Source organism: Notechis scutatus, chromosome 3 (assembly GCF_049901735.1).
Source record: "Notechis scutatus isolate UNSWTSFEM ecotype Mainland chromosome 3, rNotScu1.2, whole genome shotgun sequence".
Taxonomy (NCBI): Eukaryota; Metazoa; Chordata; class Lepidosauria; order Squamata; family Elapidae; genus Notechis; species Notechis scutatus.
The window spans coordinates 116,846,719-116,859,621 of record NC_142011.1 but is presented as its reverse complement, the minus strand read 5'-3'; the positions used below and the strand labels follow the sequence as shown (position 1 = coordinate 116,859,621).

At 41.1% G+C, this 12,903-nt stretch overlaps 1 protein-coding gene across 1 annotated transcript in view; it reads right to left on the bottom strand.

Annotated features, from left to right (window-relative positions):
- The window catches only part of NRG2 (neuregulin 2), a 192,346-nt gene extending 182,274 nt beyond the window's left edge, over positions 1-10,072 (bottom strand). Inside the window, exons 1-2 of the mRNA XM_087961040.1 lie at positions 9,995-10,072; positions 8,843-9,598 (exon numbers count right to left, since the gene is read on the bottom strand). Coding sequence (XP_087817166.1) covers positions 8,843-9,287 — 445 coding nt within the window. The 5' untranslated portion in view covers positions 9,288-9,598; positions 9,995-10,072. The remainder of the gene's footprint in view (positions 1-8,842; positions 9,599-9,994) is intronic.
- Between the last annotated feature and the right edge of the window lie 2,831 nt (positions 10,073-12,903).

Here is a 12,903-nt window from a genome sequence, read left to right as displayed (position 1 = left end):
TCAACCAAATTTATGGCTAAGCCTTCTTTACAGCATAATTATGACTATTTTTGAGTAGTTAGCCTTATTAGTAAAAATCTAGACTCACTGAACAGCAGCTTTGAAGCTTTTGTTCATAAGCATACTGAAATAAACTTTTATTGAAGCTCGTGAGAAAGATCTGGATAAACAAAATTCATAATCAAACCACATGATAGGCAGCAAATATATTTTAAGAGTCCTAAACAAGCTCAGATTAATAAACTGTTGAAGCTCATAACAGTGTCCAGGACAAAATCTCCATCACAATAGAGACAAATACTGCTACTTCTGCCTGTCATAAAACTCTGAATTACATTCATTCCCCGCAGCCAAATCCAATTATGTTACATATATTAATGAACAGCCTAAATTTCAGTTGCTAGGTCATAAGAAGAACAATCTTAATTTTTCTGTGACAGTTTCAATAATGTGAGCCCCAAATAATGAATCTCTGTGCAGCTGAGAGTCTGCAACCTTAGTGTGGAAGTCAATGGATTTTACTGACCTTCAAACAAGCTACCATATTTCATATGCTTTTCAAAATGATGTTTTATCTTGCTGATTTTCAAATTTTCCACATCTGAGTCTTGACTTAACATCATGAGTAAGGTGCCTGCTACTGATGATCCTTCTCCATGTATGCCTTGGGCAAAGCATGATTCTGGGGATCAACCTGATAAGAGAGGAGTTCAAGGATTCTGTAGCACAGGGCTGCCAAACTTCCGGATGTGGGCTAGATGTGTCATATGCTGGCCACGCCCACGCCCGGTTTAGCAAAGGGGAAAAAAGCCCTGATATGTTCTGTGATGCCGCTGTGACAATGTGAGTTTGACACCCCTGCTTTTGCAGAAGCCAGCCTAGTCAGCAGTTTTGGCATTTTGCCTAAGAAGAAACAAGGAAGTTTTCTACAAAGACTCAACAGACCAATGTAGATCTTAATGCAAACTATTGCTACTGCTAAACCTATTATTAACCTTAGCAACTAATGCAATTGATCTTTCAACTGATGCCATTAGTTCTCACCTACTTCCAGTAGCCGAGGAGTCTTCAGGTGCAGATAAATGTCCTCTAATCCTTGAAGCGCCCTTTCAAAGGAAGTTGACTCACATCCTTTTCAATGCTCCTGTTTTGCCTCTCCTTTCTAGTTCAAATAATTTTGGTGATGTAACAATAATTCATCCATTTATCCATTCAATTTATAAGGCCTCCCATCTCAAACATATAACTGCACACTAACAGAAAATAAAAACATATTATACAATATACTTTATTCTCAAACTTAAAGCGTCAATTCTTCCAGCATGTGATTCTGTTTCCATTCAGGGTCTTGCCCTCTCCAGGATCAATTGATTGCTGACTGAACAAGCTAACTGGTTGCATCTTTAGTGAGGCAGGTGGGGAGAAATAGCCCTCACTTATCAGGACGATATTTTCCCTTCATTGCTCTCTTGCTGATTTTCAGATTCCTGCCCTATTCAGTCTGCCCATTCTTTCCTGCTACCTGACAACCATTGCATCCATTTATACTCTTTTCTTATGTGCATGCAACAGATCAGGAGGATTAAACAAATACTTAGGTTCTTCCTTTGTCAAACCTTTATCTAAATTTGACATTATATTTATTCCAGAAACTTAAATAGTTGGCCAGATTGATACTAATGGATTCTTACTCTTACTGCTCCAAGTGAAAGAGGATATGGAAGCAAAAGAAGTCTGTCCTTTGGAATTTCTATAGGTAATTATGGCTGAACGCTATCCTTCTTCTCTTTTGCTCACGGAGGGATAGCAGTTTTATTATAATTCTACCAGATCAAAATACTTTTGATCAATATTTATTTAGTCCACTCCACTCCCATAAACAGATCAAATATGTTTGGTACAAAGTTGCAAAATGATATTGAGAAACGTATGAATCTTTATTCACAAGCTCATACTTCGATTGGGATTGATTTTAATGCAGAAAAAAAATCAGATGATCAAACTTTGTATGTCCTTTTCCAAGATTATCCTGAAGAGGCCAATGAGGGTTATCTCTCCCCACCTGCCTCACTAAAGATGCATCCAGTAATTTTGGTTTATTAAATTAGCTAACCAATTTTATTTGTACATCTTGAATAATATTTTTGTGTAACCAATCTGCAGAATTTACCTACAGTACTGGTCAGAAGTCCAAATGTCAATTTTTCACCATTGTTTCATTTCTTACAATTTACTTCAAAACATCAATAAAATGGTAGTTAAAACCATGGACAGACAGCAACCATCACTCATTAACCCTCAATACTGAACTAATATCTATTACTAAAAATCAGAATCCTTCCATAATGGAAATTGTCAATTGTCTATACTGCAATAGGTAAAATTAAAAGCACTATAGTGTTTTATTTCACGACAGTAGATTATTGGGACTTCAAAAAATGGTGATGTTGAACAACTTGATTATCTCTTGTCCATATCCTATAAGAACAGATATGCTATGGGAAAAGTAGGCATACTACTCATATTAATGTCAGGTTCAAAGACTGGTTTGATCAGGATAGGTGAATTTTTGGTACATTTTGCTTTATATGCCTATGGAGATTCTCTTGAAAAAGCACCTTTTGGGGGGGACTTTTTGGGACTTTTGCTATATATATATGAAAAGACCCTTCTTAACCACCCCTTGTCAAATTATGGGAATGAAGAAATAATATAAGGTCCTTTTGCCATCCAAGGAAAATGATGTTTTATAGGCATTCTGACAGCTACTAATTCTGGCAGCCTAAGATAAAACCCATTTTATCAATTTTCTTACAATTGGGAACACCTGATGTAAACACTGAAACAAATCAAATAACTCTTCCTGAATGACTCCAAGTTTTGGTTACCAAAATAAAAATTTTTATAGATTCTCTGAAGCCAGGTAAGCTATTAGAGACAATTCTATTCTGCTGGAAGTTGCTGAAAGATTCTATCAACTGGCAGCGACCAGTTTTAGGACATTTTTTTCCCCTATATAGACCACATTGGTTGTATTACAGGATTAGGGTATTGCCATTATCATGCCTCTATTCAAAAAAAAGGGGGGATAGGGACAATCTCCTGACCTATAAATTTGCTGAGGAATGTTCACAAACATGAACAATGACATTTTATAGAATTGGATAGAGACAGAATTGGGTTTGGCAATGAGTAGGCCTATAACCAATATAGTCAAGAAACCTTTTTTTCCTTTACTGAAATTTTTTATAGTTCACAATGAAACTTTTCTTTTTTCCTTTTTCTTCTCAGATAGGAAACCATTTATGATGTTGCTACATTCTGCCTAGCAGCAATTAAGATCCATAAAGAGATAATTACAGGTATGTATATGGATAAATTCATTGAAATGACTTATATTCTTTATTCATCTATTTCATATCCTATTTGGGGCTTTCAAATCCCTCTTTTCAGTTAATATTCTTAGTATTGTTAAAATGTTGTAGCAAGATTTTACTATTTTAATTTTACAGTATTGTGTTAGCAATTCTAGATTTTAATTATTTTTGTTTCCCATAATTTCCCAATATTATGCAACTGGATTTAATTTTTCTTGATTATACCTTAAGCTGGTCTTTGACCAAAATAAAGAATTGCTTGCTTAATTAATGGATATACTCAGAATTGATGGATACACTCATTCCTAACAAACTTAGGCTTGCTATTCATTGTCCACGTAGACAGGCTTCTTACAATGTCTGTCTCCCATAAATACGACATTATCTTTATGTTGATTTTACTTTTATTTGATGGTTATATATTTTATATATATTATAATATTTGTTTCATAAAGCACATAGTTCTAACTCCAATCACGAGTGAGATTGTCATGAAAACTTAATATACTGTTTTTATTTATTTATTTATCAACTTTATACACTGCCCATTTCACTGCTTAAGAGACTGTGGGGGGTTGCAAACAGAAAACATAAAATCTATACAAAAATAGGTAAGTTAAAAAACAAAGCTAAGAATTAAAAAGATGGTGGGAGTGCTCTTAAGCCACTAACCACTCCTAGGTTTTCATGCCATTATTCGATTCACGTTAATTGACAGTCTTAACATTCTTCTGGAAGATCAGAATAGTGAAAGCCAATGTCTCTTGATAATCTATACCTTCAATTGGACCTAAGAGCAAACCAGCATCCAATTCAGCTCACACAGCAGAGGTGTTATATCTACAACCCTAAACAGCCCAGTCCACAGCATTCTGCACCGGCTGCAACTTCCAGATATTTTTCTACTGAGAAATTTTTAGTTCAAACTTAAAATACAAAATAACCAAAATATTTTTTACAATTACAAAAAAATAAAAAACAACAAAGTCATTAAGAAAAGGTGTCTTAAAAAGAGAAAAAGACTAACACATATACACATAATATCCTCATAGTTGAATACTGATTAATATAATACAGCAGTGTTAATTTCCCACCCCTTATAAAACAGACCAAAAGAATTTTTATCTACTAAACTACTAAATCTGTTTACAAATTGTTAACCTGTCATCTATATACTTACATTAATAACAAAATAATTAACAAGAAAAACAAAAATAATAAACATATTATATAAAAGTATAAAAGTAATAAGAATTATTAACCGTAATAAAAGACAAGATCGAAATTCCAAAACCCTCTGTTAACAAACTGCTATTGTAATCAGCTCATAGAAAATCTACCAAAGCTTCAATCCCAAATCATCCCAAATATTTAGTCCCAGATCAAATATCCACATTTGTTTCTTAACACCATCTCTTATCAACTTTTGATTGATCGAATACAATAAAGCCAATCTCCAAAGCCAATCTATCTTCCCCCAGAAATCAGATAAGATCGTTCCCCAATTAAATATAATAAGTCCATTTCTCACTCTCCTTCAAGCCCCTTCAAAAGACACATTTGCCACTTCTTCACCCAAAGAGTTTTCTGGTATTATATAAAAGCACAAAGTTGAGCTTCAGGAAGGTATATGAAGTTAACTCTGTTTTTCTTCCCGGCCAATTTACTGCTGGGACAACACATTCCTTCTGAATATTTTCCACAATCGGTATTGTTTCTGAGTCTATAAATCTTCTCAACAAGTCTGCTGCTTTGAAAAAAGTTCTTTTTGTAGGTTTAAAGTATTTAGGGTCAGTTTCTTCAGAGTGTTTTTCATGATCTTTATGAGTTTATCAAACCTTTTAGAAAAAAATTCAGCTAAAGATTGCATGTTGCGACACAGTCTCTGTTTTCCCACCTCCCAAATGTCAGCCTCCTCCTCCTCCTCCTCTCTGTATTCCAATATGCTGCTGCTCAATATAGTAGATCAGTAAAGCAGGGAATAAGCAAAAAACAAACAAACAAATCCAGAGAAGATATTTTCTGATTATATTGATCCAAAACCTTTTTGCAGGTTAATAAAATAGATCTCATGCAGTGAATATTTAATAATATGTCATTCAAATATGAACATTTTTGCCATCCAGAGGCGCATGCCATGTTTCCATAGGGAAAAGCAGAAGTTGAAGACAGCAGTTAAATAAATCAAAACAAGCAAGCAAGCAAACAAACAAAAAACACACTGAAATAAGTCAGCATTCAGCCAGTCAATGAAAGATAAAGAACAAAAGCAAAAGTTCAAAAAGGAAAGTTAAAAGTCCCAGGCATGCTTACGAAAACGTTCTGTTGGTAGAAAGGGATGTAAAAAACACTACTGACTTTCCAGCTGCTCCCACAAGGAGTTGCAATCTTCAATATTCTCCATCCTGGGTGGATCCACAGCCATCCAAAAGTCATCTTGAGTCATTTGTAAATACCCCATTCAAATCCACGGGGCAAGATTGCCAAAGTACTAGTTCTGGCAGCAAACAGAGCAGGTTGTAAGTAAGAGAAAGAATGTCTCTTACTCTTTAGCAACCATCTAGGGGAGGATTCAGTTTCCAGACACTTTTCAAGGGTAGCCCCATGTAGAGCGCATTGAAGTAAGCCATAAGGCAGATAGCAATAGCAATTAAGACTTATATACCGCTTTTTAGTGCTTTACAGCCCTCTCTAAGCAGTTCTACAGAGTCAGCCTATTGCTCCCAACAATCTGGGTCTTCATTTTACCCACCTCAAAAGGATGGAAGGCTGAGTCAACCTTGAGCCTGGTGAGAATTCGAACTGCCAAACTGCAGCCAGCCAGCCGGTAGTTAGCAGAAATGGCCTGCAGTACAGAACTCTAACCACTGTGCCACCACGATGACCTGAGCATGAGTAATTGAAAAGTCTTCCCAATCCAGAAAAGGAGGCAACTGGTGCAGAACATGGAATTGAGCCCTTTTAGCCACGACTGCCATCTGCTCCTTGTATAGGAGTCACAAGTTCAGAAGGATCTCCAGATTTCATGCTGGGTCTACCTGGGACAGTGCAACCTCATCCAAGAGCAAAGATGGAAGAACCCCAGATACAGAAGAGCCACCCTACCTGCCACCATTCTGAGTTACTAGGGTTTAGTTGAAGCCTGTTGTTCCCCATCCAGAACCCCACAGCCTGCAAGCACTGCAAAAGAATATCTACTGCATTGCTTATTAGTTCACCTGGGACAAAGATGTACAACTGGATATCGTCCACATAATGATGATACTGCATCCCCTGGTGACAAATGATCTCATCCAGTGGCTTTGTGTAGATATTAAAGAGGAATAGAGAGAGTTGAGCCCTGCAGTACCCCACAAAGCTAGGTCCATGGGCAGGGCCTGTAGCTGCTGATCAACTCTAATTGGGATCCATTTCAGAGCTTACTAGCTTAAAGGGGGAGTTACATTCATTCTTATACATAAATATTGATGTACTATTTTGATACAATTGTTGTATCAAAAAGGAGGTAACATCCTAAACAATATGCATGCACATATTGTTAATGGACTTAAGGGTCAAGAGTAAATTAAAGAGCTAAATATCCCAAGATTATCTCATCAGTTAACTGAGAGCAGGTTCAAAAAGGGGCAACCAAATGCAGGGATTAATAAGATGATTTGAAAGAAAGAATAGCAAGTCCTGTGAAATAAGTAGCTGTCAGAATTCCAAACAGTAAAAAAAGAGTCATTCTATGACAGGTGACATTTCAGTGAGGAGCCTCTGCAGAAAGACCTCTTGGCACAGTCACAAGAAAGGAAGGGCTTGTTTGTAAAACTGCACAAATGCCCTAGCTCTTTGGGATGAAAAGGATACAATGATGGCTTGATAACAGAAAGAACTGAGCTATAAAAGGGATAGATTTGCCAAAGGTGGAAAGGAATGCATTAGGTGTAGAGGTGACACAAGTAGTGACAATAACAGAAAAAATTATTCCTTTTCTCCCCTTTACCCTGCAGAACCATATGACTGGCAACAGTGTTTTCTCTCCTGCTCCTCCTCTCCCCCCTCCCATTCCTTTGACCATAGTCATCAAAGGTCTATTGGCAGTCAAACCACTAAAGTTTTTCTAAGTTTTGCTTTGCACATGTTTGTGAAAACTAAATTGAAGAATAATTAGTTGAAAGCACCATTTTGCATTCTCCCTTTACTGGTAGCTTAGAGAATTCATATACAAAACACTATGGGGGGAAAAAAACAGGGAGAGAGAATATGGCTGAAAATAATCAAATGCCAGAGACCATGTGTGTGAAAAGTACAACATAAAAGTACTGGCACATGACACAAGGTATCTAAAACAAATCTGAAAAACCAGACAATCCAATTTTAAGATGTCTTCTGCAAACAATTATCTGGGACAAATAAATTGGAAACAAATGATAAAACATTAGATTTCTCACTGTTTCCATTGCTGTCCTAAAGCAGCTGAAAAGTCCCCAAATATGACCAAAGCAATGGTACTGATAAACAACAACCTTTTCCTATTATGCCATTTTCCAGATTAAAATCAGTCGTCCAAGTCAAAGCTTCCCTCAATGCCTCTGAACAAATAGGTGCATGTGATACATGTGATTCAACTGAACAAAAGACACTCAAAAAAGCAATCAAAATCCATTCTCTCCTAGGTGATGCTCCAGTGAAATCTAGAAAGTCTGGACACACATTGTTTTCTGAGTCTGGATGCACTGTAACTTTTTTTGTCTTGGCCCTTAGCTTTTTCAAATTCCATGAAAACTAATAGGTCTGCAGCAACAGTGAAACTTTATCCCCCTTTTGCCCATGCACTCATTTAACAAGTTCAGGTCACACTGCCCTGGAACTATGATCCTGCTGTTCAATAGCTTGATCCAACTTCGGTCATAACAACGTCAGGTAAACGTCAATGAAATCTAGAAAAGGTATCCAGAAGTGTAGTGTTTCTCGAACTTTCAGAACAACACGTGAACAGGTTAGCAAGCAGCATCTTGTTTAATGACAGGTATTGTATTTTTAAAAGATGTCATCAGTCTCCAACTGTGAATTCTCTTGGCCATGAACCTTAGTCCATGACTTCCCTCAAATAGCAATTATTAGGGACAGAAAAGACACAACGAGGCCGAGAAATGTAAAGCTGAGGGTGCTGTCAACAGAGTTCAACAGGCAGAGAGACATAATTCCAATAGACAATTCCCCCATAAGAGGAGCCGAGGTCTTCTTCCCATAGCCAAAGACAAAAAGAAAAGGAAGCGGACTATAGGGCGCCACCGAGAATCGCTCCCTTTCACAATGCAGCAATACAGACGGAGAAACGCGAGCGGACCTCCGGCCTTAAAGACGCAAGGGGGCTCGGCCCTAGGACCACAAGGCAGGCGGCCGGGAGAACGGGGAGGGGAAATGGCGCGCCTTTGCTAACCGAGGCGGGTAGCCCACCGGCGAGGCAACTTACTCACCGCAGTCGACGCACAGGATCCGGCCCACGTCCTTCTTGAGGTTCCTGCCGCTAGTGTCCAGCGGGGCGAAGGAGGTCTTGAAGACCAGCGGCTGCTCGGTGGGCTCCAGGAAAAAGATGTAGCGGTGGTTCCGCTTGACTTTGAAGCAGGGCGCCGGCATGGAGCCCACGCGGATGAGCTGCTCCCTCTGGAGCCCACCGCTGTTGAGGGGCCACAAGTCCAGGACCTTCACCAGAATGCCGGACGTCGGCATCTCGTCCCTGCTCCAGTTGCCGGTCGCCGGAGTCGGAGAATCCGCCGCCGGCAGCGTCTGCACCTTGCCCTCCAGCACCACGGCCGCCGAGTACGCCTGGTCCTGCACCGAGCGCAGACTAGGCGAGTAACAGGCGAGCGCCACGCCAAGCAGCAACAGAGAAAAGCCGGGCGCCGTCAGAGCGCTCCTCATGCCGAGACAGCCGCAGCCCAAGAGCCTCTCGCCCCTGGCCCTCGTCCTCCTCGCGCTGCCCAAGCCGCCGGCCCAGGATGGGGGATGCCGCAGGCCGGCTGTCCCGCTCCGCCACCTCCTGCTGTTGCCTCCGCCTCCGCCTCCGCCGCCGGCGGAGCTCTTCTAGCGGCTTCTGCCCCCGCCGCCGCCGCTGCTGCTGCTGCTGCACCGAGCCTCCCGGTCCTCGCCTTCCGTCAGGAACGGCACTGAACAGCAGCACCACTCCTGCCGCATCCAGCCGGGCCATTTGCAGGACGCCGACGCGGCTCCAGCTGCAAAACCGGAAGCGGCGTAAGCTCGGGCCCAGCCGCGGAGCTACGCAGGGGCTGCGGAACCCTTCCCTCCTCCCTCCCGAGGAGGACTCCGGCTCCGAACACTTCAGAGAAGGGCGGCCGGAGGGGGGCGGCTTATCTCTGGCCCACTCCGGAGTGGAAGAGGGCGGGAGGCTCCTTCATCCGCGGCCCGCGTCCTTCCCCTGCATCAGGTCAACGAGCCCGGCGGCCGACCCTCAGCCTACCTTTAGCAGCACCGTCGCCAGCGGCGCGCATCCAGCGAGGCTCCCTCCCTGCTGGAGAGGGCGCGGCCGAAGATGCCTTCGGCGGAGTCCTCGGGGATCGCCGGCGGCCCCCAGCGGGTCTCCCGAGCGATTCCGCCCCAGTTTCACCTACCTCTAGCCCATGCCGTGGAGGACACTCTCGATTCGCCGGCCTGAAGGCGGCAGCCACCTGCTCCGCGGAGGACGCCAGCCGCAAGCGCTGCAGCGAGGCGGCCGAGCTCCAAGTCTCGGGGGGTCCCATTCAATTCGTATGCAGGAACCGCGCGAGAATTCGACTGCCGGGCCTGCATCGGGGGGCAGGCGAGTGTGGGCCAGGGTGCCGAAAGAGGACAGAGCGCGCGCGCCTTAGCCCCAACACGCGCACACCACAAATCGGCGAACCGAACTGCATTCCGGGGACGCCCCTCCCGGGAGACTCGGCTGCCCATCTGTTTGCAAACGCCGTCGGGGTCCCCAGGCATTGGAGGGGAGCTTCCCTGGCCCCCACGTTGAGGGCCTCTTGCCACAGCCAACGCCGGCGCCTCTCGCCGAGCTGCGCCCTGACCTGGCTGGGCGATTTGTTTTACCGGCCAAGTTCGCCGAGAGGGCAGGGCTTTGGGAAGGAGGGATCCCCCCCCTCATTTGCATACATTGCTGCCCAGCTGAATTCCTTGCGCGGGCGTCCACTTCTCAGCGATTGACCAGCGCCGAGAGAATCAAAGGCTACTTTAGAGGGGAATCAGCCCAAGGGACCCGAATTACGGAGGGTCCCTGTACATATTATTTGGCTAGCATGCCCGGCACAGAAATGTAATAAATACTATTGCCAGAGAGATCCTGGTTTCTAAAAAAATCCTTAGTATTTTGTGTCAGTCAACTTTGCAATTAAACAATAGTAAATTATGGAGATTATTAAGAGGTTTACATTGGTCTGCTAGAGTTGGATTAATCTGTATATATGCTTGACGAATGAAAAGTTGAGAGAAGAGGAAAGGGTTTTTTTTTTCAGTATGATATACACTTGTTAATGATTACAGTTTCCCTTTGTATTCATCCTGAAAAAATCTTAAATATCACAAGCCAACCAATAAAAATATTTTCTATTCTTTTCATCTAGAGATACATTAATGTCATTTGACTGTAAGCATTTTAGTGCGAAATTTCTTCAACTGTTTGCATTTTACAATCTTGTTTAAGGTAAAGCGTAGGTTAGAAATCTAATTCTTTGACCAAGAAAGAAAAAAGTTGTTTGCGCTCATGGACATATTCAGAGGTTTGCGTTCATTCCATAATTAATAAGCCTCTGAAGGTAAAGCCTTGCACGGATATAGCATTGTCCATCACAGACATGCTAATATAAAGCAGTAGAGAAACTTCTGGTATTCTTTCAGAAAATGTATGTCTGGAAAACTGACTGACCACTCCCAGAACAGCTATTTCAAACAGCAGAGTGTTCCAGAAGAAAAATGGAATAGTTTTCTAGGATTTTCCCAGAAGATTCCATTCCTATAACAGTTTATTTATACTGTACATTCCTATGCTTGTGTCAAACGTCTTCTCCGCTTTCTCAGTAAGAACAAAATATGGCGGTATTGTTGACAGTACCTGCATTAAAGTAAGTTAGGTAAGAAACAAAAGCAATACTTTCTTACTAACATTGAAGGAGTGATTCTTTGAAAAAATAATATGTAGAACAGTGAAACAGACTTGATTGTAGAGTAGATTTTTAATTAACCCAACATCTGCTGGATGACAACCTTAGCAAGACGGAACTGGTTTTTCGATAACTTCAGAGGATGGAGGAAAGAATGAAAAGATCAGCTATTTTTGACTTTATGCTAATCTATAGGAAAGTTTAGGGTCTTTTTCCTTTGCTGTGTTAAAGTGCTGGCCACTCATTCTTGAGTCAGCAGAAAGTTATACTGAGATTTGCCAATCCCTACCCTGAGCCTCTTTTGGGTGGGGGGGCAGTGACATGTAAAGCATATCAGAAATGCATAGGGCCTATGTCCCTCTTGCAGTAGCTTTCCATTCCCTTAAGGTCCACTGTTGAGCAAAGGCTCTCATGGCCACAGCCTTGATCTGAAGCTCAAGCAGGAGCCGAGGGTCCAAGAGGATCCCCATGTCACTGACCTGCACCCCCAGAGCAAATGTAACCTGGGCATCAAAGTAGTATTAACATAATTATAACTACTATGAATCCATATTTAAATTTTAAAAGTTTGGAAAAGATTAAAATGATGCTTTTTTCCTGATTGATCGCTCCACTTTCCTTCTCCTATACAATATTGATGACTTTTCTATTAATTTATTTAATTGGGAAGGATTCATGTTTTCTGTAAGACAGAGCATGATATGATTAAGAACTAGAATATTGAAGGAAAATCTAGGATGTCTATCTATCTTGATGGTCACAACTTTTAAACAGTGTAAGTTCAATTTTTTTCTTCTTACTGCAAGTGCATAGTGTTTTACTTGCAAAAATAAGCAATATTAGAAGAGTGATGTATACATTCAAAGAACCTCTTTGTTGTTGTACGAAATTCTTAAATACAATAGGGTTTCTTGAAATTCTTTAACAGGTGTGGAAAGAAGACTTGGAACTTGATGAGTCAGTTTGGAAGTCACCTAGAATTGATTGTACAATAATTTACAGATGGCAGTACTGTCCTTTAAAATAAGATATTTATCGAAACCTGTTTTGGAAAGGTTGTAATCAACCTAAGACATGCTATTATTTCTGATGGCAGTGTGTATTTCATTTTTGTTGAACGTTTGTGCAAATTACCCCAACATTCTTGATAATTTCAGTTTTTCTTCCTCAAACACTGCAAAGAAATTCATTCAGTTCCCACATCCTATCAGTTAATAGGCATATATAGTCTACTGCCACACACTCAGGATAATCCCTTTTTCTCTTATTGATGTCACTTTTTATGAAACTCTACTACTTTAGTTTGATTACTCTGGTTTTTTTCACATCAAAACTTCATGCAATGCTAAATACAATTTTAGAATGTGTCATGTCCACAATAGTACAAT